Source organism: Dama dama, chromosome 12, assembly GCF_033118175.1.
Source record: "Dama dama isolate Ldn47 chromosome 12, ASM3311817v1, whole genome shotgun sequence".
NCBI classification, from domain to species: domain Eukaryota; kingdom Metazoa; phylum Chordata; class Mammalia; order Artiodactyla; family Cervidae; genus Dama; species Dama dama.
In genome coordinates, this window is record NC_083692.1 from 92879561 (window position 1) to 92892758 (window position 13198).

Consider the following 13198-nt stretch of genomic DNA (forward strand, 5'->3'; position numbering starts at 1 on the left):
CAGTCGTGTACGACTCTTTGCAACCCCATGGACTATACAGTCCATGGAATTCTCCAGGCCAGAATACTGGAGTGGGTAGCCTTTCCCTTCTCCAGGGGATCTTCCCAACCCAGGGATCAAACCCAGGCTTCCTCCATTGCAGGCGGATTCTTTAGCAGCTAAGCCACAACGGAAGCCCAAGAATACTAGAGTGGGTAGTTTATCCCTTCTCCAGCGAATCTTCCCCACCCAGGAATCAAACTGGAGTCTCCTGCATTGCAGGCAGATTCTTTACCAACCAAGCTATCAGGGAAGCCCTAGTATTGGTATATATAAAACCTGTTATATATGCACACAGAGACCCTCACATAGTGAGCTGAGACATAAACTGTATTTCTTAATGCAGATCATGGTCAAAATGGCTTGAAAGCCTTTGCTTTACCTTCTCTTGTAGCCTCAGTTTCTTCCATTTCCTCAGTCACATAAACCTCCATTGATACCAAACCACTTGTGGTTCCTCAAACCCAATCTGCTCTTCTTTTATGTGTCCATGTTGTATGGTGCTAGGCACCTCTTCTGTATGTGTTAAATATATGGTGCAAGGCACTGGGAATGAGTTGTGAGGAAAACCAAAATCTTGCTCATATGGACAGACAAATATTACATGAATCACACTAACACTTAGCTGTGAACCCAAGTTAAGTAGTCTAAATGAAACAAATCTGGGTTTTCAAGAACATGAACCAAAGGCAATTAATCTCAGGAGACAAGGGAGCCATCCCTGTAGAAGAATCCATTAGCAGAGAGCTAAAGAACATGTCAAAGTTAACTAGGTAAACAGGCAGGGGAAGAGCATTCCAGATAGAACAACATGTAGGCGGCCCTGGGATGAAAGAGGACATGGCATGTTTGAGGAACTGAAAAAAAAGCCCAGGGAACAAGTGGGAGGGCAATACAAGACAGGACTGGAAAGGCTGGCAATGGCTAGACCAGCTGGCGACATAGGGGCATGCAAGAATTTAGGCAGGAGATGATGAATAAAGAGTTGTGAAGACACTACGTTCTGCAGAGTGGAAGATGGACTAGAGGGAAGGAGAGACGGCAGGGAGGCAAGTTAGGGAGCTAGTAGAATAAAGCTAGCAAGTTAGGGAACAGTGACAGTGAAGTGACTCAATATATTGGAAGTCAAGGGGAAGAGGAAAAAGGCTGTGGTAGTGAAATGGAGATTGACTGCTAGGTTCTGACCTGCATAACTGGGTAGATGATGCTGCTTGCTGAGAGTAAACTGAAAAAGATCAGGTTTGGAGAAGACTCTGGGTTCCGTCCTGAATAAGCTGTGTGGATATGTATCCTGGCTAAGACAACCCAGAAGCCATGGGAGTATAGGTAGTAAATGAAACTGGGTGTATGAGCGTAAGGAAAACACCTGGGCTTGCGCCCTGAAGGCCTCTCCACTTTCTGGTCTTATATTCCTACTTAATATAATGTCTCCGAGTACACACAGTTAACAACACAGGTTTTATCTGTGTTAAAATTCAAATATAGAAATAATAATAAGCAAAAATCTGCACTATGGGTAATTAATAATTTGATATGACCCTTATATATTTTTTAGTGGGATTACACTTTACATACTTTTCTAAAATCAGCAATGTAATAAGAATATTCCTCTCCATCATCATATAGACAGTTCTATCTTACTCACCTGAATGGCTACAGTATTATATAGAGGGCCTACATTACAATTTAACCAACCCCCCAGTCACCACTGATGGATAGTTGGGTTATCTGGCAGACAGTTACTGCCCATTCAGTAGTCACTGACCTCCTTCTGCCTTGCTCACTGAAGCCTGATTTTGTTCGAACAGCAACATGTTCCACCCTGTGATGGCTCACGATTGGCTTAAGACAACAGACACCATCCTGCTGCCCACCTTTTCAACTTCCCTTGCAGCCACGGGCAGTCATGTTATCAGGTTCTGGCTAATGACCCTAAGGACAAGTCTGTTACGAGTTTCTAAGTAAATTTTTGCTTTCCTGATAAAGGAGAAATAACAGGAATACTGCTCTTTCCCCTGTTTTGGACTTGAACATGATGACTGGAGTTTCAAAAGTCATTTTGCAATTACAAGGACATAAGCCAGAACTAAGACTAGTAAAGCAGAAAGACAAAGAGAAAAAGCCTGGGCCCTGATACACATAGACCACACAAGTACACAATGACTCATTTTAAAGAAGGCAAATGTATTTCCACTTTAAAGCCTGAAAAAGGTAAAATGAAATGTTTTAAAGATTCAAGGCAGAGACATAAGTGATGCCCTAAAAAAATAAGAAGCACACTTAGAACACAATGGGGAAGACACTTTCAGCAGTCCCTGAGAACATTCAGGTGCTGGGCCCAGAAACGCCTTTCTGGCTCCCCGCCCAGCACAGCCCTCTGCCCTGCAACTCAACAGGACGGCCTCTGTACACAATCTCTGACGCCGCTTCTCAGTGGGAATTTATATCTTCTTTTGGCTGCTCTTTGAAATGTGCCAAATTAAGAAATAATCTTTTACAGGAAAAGCTGAGGGGTATTTTAATTGGGTGAACCATAACTTCTAAGTTCACAACTAGAATAAATTAAACAGAAGTAAAAACCTTAAAAACAAAAGAAAAATAAAACCCCTCCCTTTCTGAGAAAAACTGCTTCTTAGCTATTTAATTTAGAACACAACTTCTGTTATTTTACTATAATGGTGACAGCATCTTCTGTTCTCAATTTTGTCAGCTTCTCATGTTCTGGCAAAATATGTTAGATTTATCAAAATTCAGCAACTCGCAGCTTCACTTTAAACAAACACTTGAAGGCTATTAAATTACTAAATGTATACTGTGTAAATAAACTATAATTTTAAATATTAGACACAAAACAATTTTATGTATAATTCAAATTGTACATAATCCACTTTTATGCTTCTAAACAAACAGAAGCTCACATTTGTACTACTTTCATAGTTTACAAAGTGCTTTTATATACATAGTTATTTTTTATTCAAGACAAACATGTGAGATAAATATTATTCTCATTTCACAAGTAGAAATAGAACCAGACATTATTCAGTGCTTTAACCAGTATACAGTATAGCCCTGAGACTTTAGATCTGCAAAGGGTTTTAATAATGCAAATATCACATATATATCAATTTTTTTTCACCATTTTCAAGTTTCCATTTTCTTAACAAAGGAAAACAATGAAAAAGTTTTCCGCAATCTAGTAATAAAAGTGGGATATATTATATAGATGACTGTATACTAACTCAATGAGTGAGACCTATCAGAAGCAAGTTTACTCTGAAGGTCCTACATTATTACTTGTATACAGGGCACCAGTATCAGAACCACATTTACACAAGTAATTTTTCTACTTTTAGAGAAAATAACCCAGGACACTCCTATTGCCTCCAAGTCTTGTGTGTGTGTGTGTGTATGTGTTAGGGTAGGCAAGTGGCCAGGTGTGTGGTGTGTGTGTGTTAGGGTACATAAGTGGGTGTGTGTGTGTGTGTTAGGGTAAGTGGCCAGGTTAGGGTAGGCAAGTGGCCAGGTGTGTGGTGTGTGTGTGTTAGGGTACATAAGTGGGTGTGGGTGTGTGTGTGTGTGTGTTAGGGTATGTAAGTGGCCAGGAAGTATACTGAAAAATACTTAATCCAAATTTGGAGTTACAGGACCTCTGATTTTCCCATCTGCAGTGACTTGACAAATTTGCTCACATGTCTCATCTTTAGTAATACATTTTCTTTCCACACCCCTCCTTCTTCTTAAGTACCCTCTACCATTAAGATTAGAAATTCCAACAGGTAGCTTTTCTTTCTGAATTATCTTTCCTATTGCATACTTTTTTCCCCAGAATTTTCCTTTCCTATTTCTGTATCTTGAAGACATTTCATTATAGTAGATGAAAGAGCTATAGTTTATATTCACTATGATAAAAGATCAGTTTCAGCATTGATTTCCCAGCAAAAAGCTGAGAGAAAAGTTGATCACAAAGGAAAAAAACAGCAATAACTGGCAGAGCAGTGACACCTGCACTCAGAAAGCTGCACTGCAGTCTCCCCAGATCTGAGGTAATCTCCTTTCATTACTGTGCTGTCAATTTTCAGAGGAAAATTCTGGCTGGTTTCACTACTATGCTGTCAATTTACGGAGGGAAATTCTGCCTGGTCTTGAGTTCAAAGCAGACCAGAATGTTTAAATTATTGGTTCAATGAATAATTTTTTTGATGTTATAATGTTTTTATTGCATCTGAAGATATTCTGAATAAGCATCTTGAGTCTGGAGCCTTGGCTAGGCAATCCTTTTGCAGGAGAAATCAGATTTTCCTGGCACACCTCCATTGCCAGGAATGGGATTTATCAGAACTACAAACGCCAGCACACTGAACATTTCAATACTGTGCTCAATTGTTCATATTTTAGCTATGAAACAAACCAAATGTAAATGCTTAATATACAATACAAATCCACAGATTCTTCACAGAAGAAAACAATGGAAGACTGATTTTCTACATGTCACCTGTTCATTAGTTCTTCAATAATGTCTTGAATTATTTCAAATATAATGTATACACCACTACCTATGTTTTTCAACATTTTCTATCTAGGTCCTAAAGGGTATAAACAAGGATGCATACAGTCAAGTTGTTTTTATAAACTTTTGATGTTTCTTCTGTTATGTATCTCACAATAACGATTATAAGGAGACAAAGACAAATGTACATTTAAGTTAGTGGTTACATGAATTTTGCTTATATGACTAGTTGTTTCTATGGGTCTTGCAAATGACAAAATAAAATAACAAAGTTTGAGAAGCCCATCCATGCCCCGTGAACTTTAGTCCACTCACAGCATAACTTGATTCAGTCACTATTTATTAGTTTTTAAAAATGTTTTTTAAAAGCTCTGCAAACCACACTTTATTACAAATTTTTGAATCATGAAGGGGTAAACTGACACAGCTCCCCCGTGTCACTGACTCTTTTTGAAGGGAAATTTCTGCAATTATACAAGAGTGTCTATACTCTATAAAAAAAGACTAATTGTGTTCTATGACTGACCTTCACTCTACAGGCCCTTTGACCCAAGGCACAGTCCCTGGTGCATCTTTTTGAGATTTAGTTTCCGGGAAATTTTCAGCAAACCTCTCTCGTGCTTTCTCCCAGTTCTTTTTGCTCTTGTTTTGGAGAAGGTGAACATCTTCAATTGAAGATGGCTTGCCTGTCCCCAAGCCTGCATGTGTTCGCCGAAGCTGAAGCTGGATCTGTTACCAAAAGTTGAGAAGAGAACTTAACTGCAGCACCTAAACACACTGAACGCTGCTATATTCAATTTGATACTTTAACTATAATTCTTTGAATTAGAAAAGATTGATGCATAAGAAAAAACTGTCAAATGCATCAAATACATACAGGAATATTACATATATGGTTATACTTGGAACTTACACTCATTTTTCTACACTGTCTTGCTTATCAATAAGTACAGTTGACTCTTTAATAAAACAGAGTGGTCCTTAAACAGCAATCACCATATTTCACTAAGATGCTGCAGAATTAATCTGTAATCTACTCTAACCACAAGTAAAATCAATGGATGTAAGTAAACCTACAGTCTGAGCCTCACCTAAGTAAGTGAAGGATAAGTTAAACCTGAGTCATAAAGAGAAACCTTGATTGTTTGTTTTCATAAAAGGAGGGGAGGACTTCTCTTTATTTTGAGAACCATTAAAAGCCATAAGTAACTGAGTGTCTAATGTGTGTCAGGCATCAACCTAGGGCTTTATTTTCAGATATTCCTGAAAAAAGTTCTCATTATCCCCATTTTAACAGATGAAAACTGAAGTCCAAACATGCCCTAAGTCGCACATACTCTAACCTGGCTGCAAAACCCATGTTCCTTCCTCTGTACCTCCAATGAGAGGATTTCCATTAATCTCCCCTTATTTCTTTGGGTACCAAGTCATTATCAGGAATGATCTCTGGTTCTGTTACTGCTTTGTAAGGTTTCTGTGAACGAGAATCTGAACCGCCAGTGAACCATGTGACTGCAGAGTTAAACCACTATATTGTTTTCTAGACAGGATTCACTCTATTGCCTGTCACATGCTCTGAATCTTGAACCTAAAACAGATTCTCCAGCTAGTACAGAATCTGGCTGTTTGTAAGGTAACACTTGATTGTTCCTGCATGTTATGACAAGGCACAGTAAACAAAGCCATTGAAATAAAAGGCACAGAAGAACTTCTGGCTCAGGAAAAAACACTGATTATCTAGAGATTTAGGAAGTCTCTAAGAGGCTTCCTAAAAACCAAACAAATCATAAACACAAAAATTTGGTAATTGTGATTGCCGCAAAGGTAGTTACCATGTCTCTTTGCTTGCTACCATACTCCCAGCACTTACAGCAACGCCTAGCATACAGTAAGTATACAATAAATATATCCACTACAAGAGTAACAAATGAAAGAAATCACAAGTCTTACCGGAGTTTTCATGCCTCCACCGTCCTTTCCTAGGCCCTCTCCTTTTTTCCAACCCATCTTCTCCAACATCTTCCGACCTTTATTGCTATCAGTAATTTCACTTTAGAGAAAATTAAGATGATAGTTGATTTTGAGACCATTTAAACCACATTTATAATAAACTAATGAATTAAAAATAATTGGTACAACTACTTTAGAAAACTACTTGGCTTTCCCTAATAAAGTTGATGACACACAAATTCTAATCCTACATATACTAAACAGAAAAGCATGTATACGGTGCACCAAAAAGACATGGACAAGAATTTCTGCAGCCAAATCTAACAATAACCACAAATTAGAAATAATTCAGATGTCCATCAGTGGTAAAGTGGATAAATTGTGTCATATTTATACAGGAGAATATACAGCAATGAAAATAAAATGCACCTCACAAAGTAATGCTGGGTAAAAAAAATACAGGCACAAAATACATACTAAATTATTCCATATACTTAAAATTAAAAATTAAGTAAAATTAATCTGACACTGTTGGAAGTCAGTAGAAGAGTCACTTTTGGGGAGGAGAGAGGAATAATGATTAAGAGGGGACACTAGGAGGACAGGTTTCTGGGGTTACTCATGATTTTCTATTTCTTGACCAAGACTGCATTCTGCAATGTGTTAATCTTATATCATTCATATTGATACTTAACATTTGTAAATTTAACATCAATTTATAAAGTTAAAATGAAACTAAACCTTTCATTAACTAGTTGCATTTTGTTTTATGATTTTATGGTCTAATTTAAGGGTATTTTAATTTTATGTTCTAACACATTGTCTTTTCAGTTCTATAAAATGTTAAATTAGCTCTTCAATAAAAATAGACGAAGCAACACCAATATATTTCATTATTTATTAACTGTAATGTAATCTTCATATTGTTCAGCAATTATTTCAAAAATATTAAACCTTAAAAATACTTGTCAAGTTGCTTGGTATATGTAGTCTAAAATATTGTATTTCATAAAATCTGACTCCATAAATTCAAAGATGTATTGTTAGTTTATGTACCATTATGAACAAATTGCTATTATATGTAACTGTAAAATTCTATCCAAAGAATATATCTTAGGACTAATAAAATATGATATTAAGTCAAAATTTAATAATTGCTAGTTCTACATGAAAAATTTATATAACTAAACCTAGAATTTATATTCTGAGAAAAAAATGTAGCTAATATATGATTAAATGTAGAAATATAATCATATTGTAGGTTTCAAAATTACACTTTTCATGTTGATCAACATTACTTTACCAAGAGGAAAGAAGTGAATCAAAGATAAGTAAGAAAAATAGTATTTCAGGGTCAAGAACAAAAGCAGTTGAGTACTGAAATAACAATTAAAAGTATCAGTCCACTATCAATTTCTTACTAGCCCAGCCTTCTAAATACACAGTATATAAATGTATGGTCACTCAGTTGGGTGGCTAGAATGTTATGCATATATATGTGTGTGTGTGTGTGTGTGTTTAAGTTTATATGTGATAAATATGTATGTATCCATATTCATGATGAATATGATCAGTAATTTTCCAGGGAATAGCAGAATACCAATATTAGAGCAAAATGTAAACAGAACTTCCACAGTCCTATAAATCAGATTTGTCCTATGAGTGTGATTATGGTACAAAGACTTTTTCAAGCAACTAAAATTTAATACTTACGAATGAACAGATGCAGGAGCATCATCTCTTTGGAAAGTTCCTTCACTTCCAATCTGCTCCCTACGTTTTCCAGCTCTATCTTTATATTTCGGATTCTTCAATGCCTTTTCATCTTCGTAGTCTGTATTCTTTATAAACATGAAGTATTCATTGAGGAAAATAAAATTGAAATATGGTTCAATGTGGTCTCTATTAAATAAGTCATGATATAAATTAAGACATGATACAAATTAAGACAATTATGCTATTAATATTTTTAGTCTATCCCCTTTAAACTGTTTATTATCATTTCAAGTTGTGCTACAATATAAATTGTACATAGAAGATAATATAAACCATATATAAATAATATATAATTATATGAAAATATAGTAAAAATACAGTATATTTTGAATTAATGATATATATTCATATTCTCATATGACTACCAGTATAAAAAGAAACATAGAGAACTCCTGCAGTTGAGAAAAAAATCTATTTCTCCTTTTCTCTAAGGAACTGAAAGTTCCAAAAGATCCAAAAAGTTTTGATACTGATCCTTAAAAGGGAAAAATGTAGAAAGTCTTTTAAAAGATAGATAAAAAACAAATACTCTTTTACAATGGCAATAATAATACTTTTTACTTCAATACAGCTTCACTATATGATTAATCAGTCACTCAACAAAAATTACTGAGTAAAGAGTAAATTAAGCTCTATGTAAGGTGGTAGAATGCAAAGAAATTTATAATCCTCAAGTGAGGACACAAAATCTTCAGCATGCTACAGTGTGACTGGTTCACCAATAAAGGTATGCCCAAGACAAGCCAGTGGCACAAAAGAGGCAATTCAGCATGGGGTTTCAAAGAATTCTCTTCCCTTTTGTTACTATTTGCTAACCTTTATATAAAAAGTTGGAGTAGGAAATGGCAACCCACTCCAGTGTTCTTGCCTGGAAAATCCCATGGACAGAGGAGCCTGGCGGGCTACAGTCCATAGGGTCACAAGAGTCCATAGGGTTGCAAGAGTTGGACATGACCAAGCACACACATATAAAAAGTATAAAAAACACTCATCAAAAGACACTACAGACTGCTAGAGCAATGTATGGAAAGCAGCATAGAAGTTTTTACTTAATTTTGCTTTCAAAACAGAAAAATAAAGAACCATCAGTCCTAATGGGTATTCGCCCTCAGAAAATGATGCAGACTGAGCTAAAATTTTGAGAAAACATTTTATTCTCTCCTTATAGATTTTCTACTTTCCTCCCAAATTAATTAATCTCTTGACATTTTTTCTATTATGATTTCTCTTTTAGTACAACAGTAACAACAAAAAATACAATTTTGCAGAAAACTTTTGGCAGCATCTTCTCTGAGCTCTTCATCAAGTATAAAAAGCACTGGACAATTCATTTAAGACCTACAATTCTGTATCTAGCTCTGCCATTTAGTAGCTGGGTGACCAGATCTAGTTTCTCCAATGTAAACTGGCAATATTAATTACTTTCTTGCTCTATTATAGAAGTAAATGGTAATTTTTAACTGCCTTATTGATACATAATTAACAAACAATAAATTATACATGAAGTGTACAATTAGATACTTTTGAGATTTGTATACACTTATGAACTTAGACTGGACATGGAACAACACACTGGTTCCAAATCGGCAAAGGAGTACGTTAAGGCTGTATATTGTCACCCTGCTTATTTAACTTACATGCAGAGTACATCATGCGAAATGCCAGGCTTGATGAAGCACAAGCTGAAATCAAAATTGCTGGGAGAAATATCAGTAACCTCAGATACACAGATGACACCACCCTTATGGCAGAAAGTGAAGAAGAACTAAAGAGCCTCTTGATGAAAGTGAAAGAGGAGACTGAAAAAGTTGGGTTAAAGCTCAACATTCAGATAACTAAGATCATGGCATCCGGTCCCATCACTTCATGGCAAACAGATGGGGAAACAGTGGAAACAGTGACAGACTTTATTTCTGGGGGCTCCAAAATCACTGCAGATGGTGACTGCAGCCACGAATTAGAAGACGCTTGCTCCTTGGAAGAAAAGCTATGACCAACCTAGATAGCATATTAAAAAGCAGAGACATTACTTTACCAACAAAGGCCCATCTAGTCAAAGCTATGGTTTATCCAGGAGTCATGTATCGATATGAGAGGTGGACTATAAAGCAAGCAAGTGCCAAAGAATTGATGCTTTTGAACTGTGGTGCTGGAGGAGACTCTTGGAGAGTCCCTTGGGCTGCAAGGAGATCCAACCAGTCCATCCTAAAGAAAATCAGTCCTGAATACTCATTGGAAGGACTGATGCTGAAGCTGAAACGCCAATACTTTAGCCACCTGATGTGAAGAACTGAATCACTGGAAAAGACCCTGATGCTGAGAAAGATTGAGGGCAGGAGAAGAAGGGGTCAACAGAGGATGAGATGGTTGGATGGCATCACCGACTCGATGGACATGAGTTTGAGTAAGCTCTGGGAGTTGGTGATAGACAGGGAAGCCTGGCGTGCTGCAGCCACGAGGTCACAAAGAGCTGGACACGACTGAGCAACTGAACTGAAATGATACACTTATGAAACCATCACAATTAGGATAATAGATATTCATCTCCCACAAAAGTATCCTTGTCCTTTTTTTATAATCCATCCCTCCAGACCCTCTCCCTCTGCATCCTTCCTCTCCTGTATCCAGGCAACCACTGATCTGCCATGATACATTAGTTTGCCTTCCTAGAATTTTATACAACTGAAGTCCAAGGTATGTACAGTTGATCCTTGAACAACATGAATTTGAACTCTGCAGGTCCACTGACACCAGATTTTTTTTCCATTGGTAAATATGACAGTACTACCCTATCTGTAACTGGTTGAATCTGCAGGTGCAGAACACCAGATACGGTTGAACTGTAGTTACTGAGGGCTGAGGAGACATGAAGATTTTTCAGCCGAGGTAAGACTCGGCACAGCTAATCCCTGTGTTGTTCAATAGTCATCTGTACTCTTTTTGCCTTTTTTTCACTCAGCATAATCATTTTGAGATCCATCCACGTTTTAATCTGTATTAATAGCATATGTTTATTTCTTTTTTTTATTATTAGGAGTGTTCAACATATACATTTAACATAGTTTGTTTATCTATTAATAATGGACACGAGTTTTTTTTCCAGTCTTTGGCTATTAGGAAAAAAGCTGTTGTGGCCATTTGTTCCCTAGTCTTTTTATGAACATATGCTTTCACTTCTCTTGCGTAAATACTCTAAAGTAGAACGGTGAATCATACAGTAGTACCATAACTTTTAGACAAAGTATTAAATTCTTTACCAAAGTCACTGTACCATGTATGTTCTCATCAGCTCCAGTTCCTCCACATGCCAGCAACACAATACAGTCTTAAATGGTTTTAATTTGCATTTCCCTAGTAACTAATGATACTGAACATCTTTTCATAACTGCCATCTGCTTTGGTGAAGTGTCTATTCCAATCTTTTGGTCATTCTGAAACTGTTTTCCTTTATTGAATCTTTAGAGTTCTTTGTAAACTTCATTGGATACATGATTTACAAATATTTTTGCCGGTCTGTGGCTTATCTTTTCACTCTCTTAACATCTTTGGAAGAACAGAAACTTTGCAGGAGTACAACTTGTGCTTTTAAGGACTGTGCTTTTAGTGTTAGATATCTAAACCTTCTTTACCTAACTCTCTTTTTAAGGTTTGCTTCTAGAAGTCTTAGGGTTTTAGGTTGTAGATGTATGTGCACAGTCCGCTCTGAGTTCATTTTTGTATGTTATGAGGTGTGGATCAAGGCTGCTGTCACTGCTTCTGTTGTGTACGTGCTGTGCTGACTTTCCAATTAGTTCAGCACTGTTGTTGGAAAAGACTATCATTTCTCCATGAGACTGTCTTTATACCTTTGCTGAAAATCATTCATACACACACACATATACATATTTATCTATGCATCTATCTGTCTATATAGGTCTATTTCTGGACTCATTAGTCTGTCCATCAACATACTTGTTTCTCTTTTTGCCAATGCTACTGTCTTTATTATAAGAGTTTATAATAAGTCTTGAAATCAGGCAGCATTAGCACTCCAACTATATTTTTCAATGGTATCGTTTTAATGTAAGTTTTTTAAAAATCAGAAATGGCTATTGAAATGTCGAGCATTACCTCACTTTTCTACTCTAATCTCAATACCTGTTGAAGTAAACAGTAAACAACTAGCAGGAATTACATGAATCTCAAAATAATTATGAGTAACTCCTCTCTTTTATATATAAAAATTGACCATGCTTATCTAAGGGCTTCCCCGGTAGCTCAGCTGGTCAAAAATCTGCCTGCAGTGCAGGAGCAATGATCAATTCCTGGGTTGGGAAGATTGAATGGAGAAGGGATAGGCTACCCACTCCAGTATTCTTGGGCTTCCATGGTAGCTCAGATGGTAAAGAATCCACCTGCAATGCAGGAGACCTGGGTTCGATCCCTGGGTTGGGAAGATCCCCTGGAGGAGGGCCTGGCAACCCACTCCAGTGTTCTTGCCTGGAGAATCCCATGGACAGAGGAGCCTGGTGGGCTACAGCCCATGGGGTGGCAAAGAGTCGGACAGGACTGAGCGACTTAGCACAGCATGCTGATCTAAGGGCAGTTTTACACAAAACCAGACACAGTTTAGCCCGTGTAACAGTATTTAACTTTCTTACCTGCAAACCATATTTCACTCGTATTTTCTTTAATTCTTTCCTCCTTTCCAACTCTTTTTCCTCCTTACTTAGCGTTGGACCAGCTAAAAGGAAAATTGAGTTAAAAAAAAAACACTAAGTTTGATATAATACTGCTTATTTAATAATGAAAAATTTTTAGTACTAGTATTCCGTCTCCAGATTAACAAAAGTTCAAATTAACTAACATACAAGTATCTTGGGTTGTGATGATGTCCTTTTAGCATTTTGGTAATTAAATCCAATTGGAAAGTAAATCAGACCCCAA

The 13198-nt window shown here is 36.8% G+C and overlaps 1 protein-coding gene across 2 annotated transcripts in view; it reads right to left on the minus strand.

Annotated features, from left to right (window-relative positions):
- Window positions 1-2870: 2870 nt before the first annotated feature.
- Window positions 2871-13198, minus strand: part of AGGF1 (angiogenic factor with G-patch and FHA domains 1) — a 41075-nt gene continuing 30747 nt past the window's right edge. For both annotated transcript variants that reach the window (XM_061158127.1, XM_061158129.1), the window contains exons 11-14: window positions 12913-12995; window positions 8210-8337; window positions 6497-6596; window positions 2871-5275 (exon numbers count right to left, since the gene is read on the minus strand). In XM_061158127.1, the coding sequence (XP_061014110.1) occupies window positions 5075-5275; window positions 6497-6596; window positions 8210-8337; window positions 12913-12995 (512 nt within the window). In that variant the 3' untranslated portion in view covers window positions 2871-5074. The remainder of the gene's footprint in view (window positions 5276-6496; window positions 6597-8209; window positions 8338-12912; window positions 12996-13198) is intronic.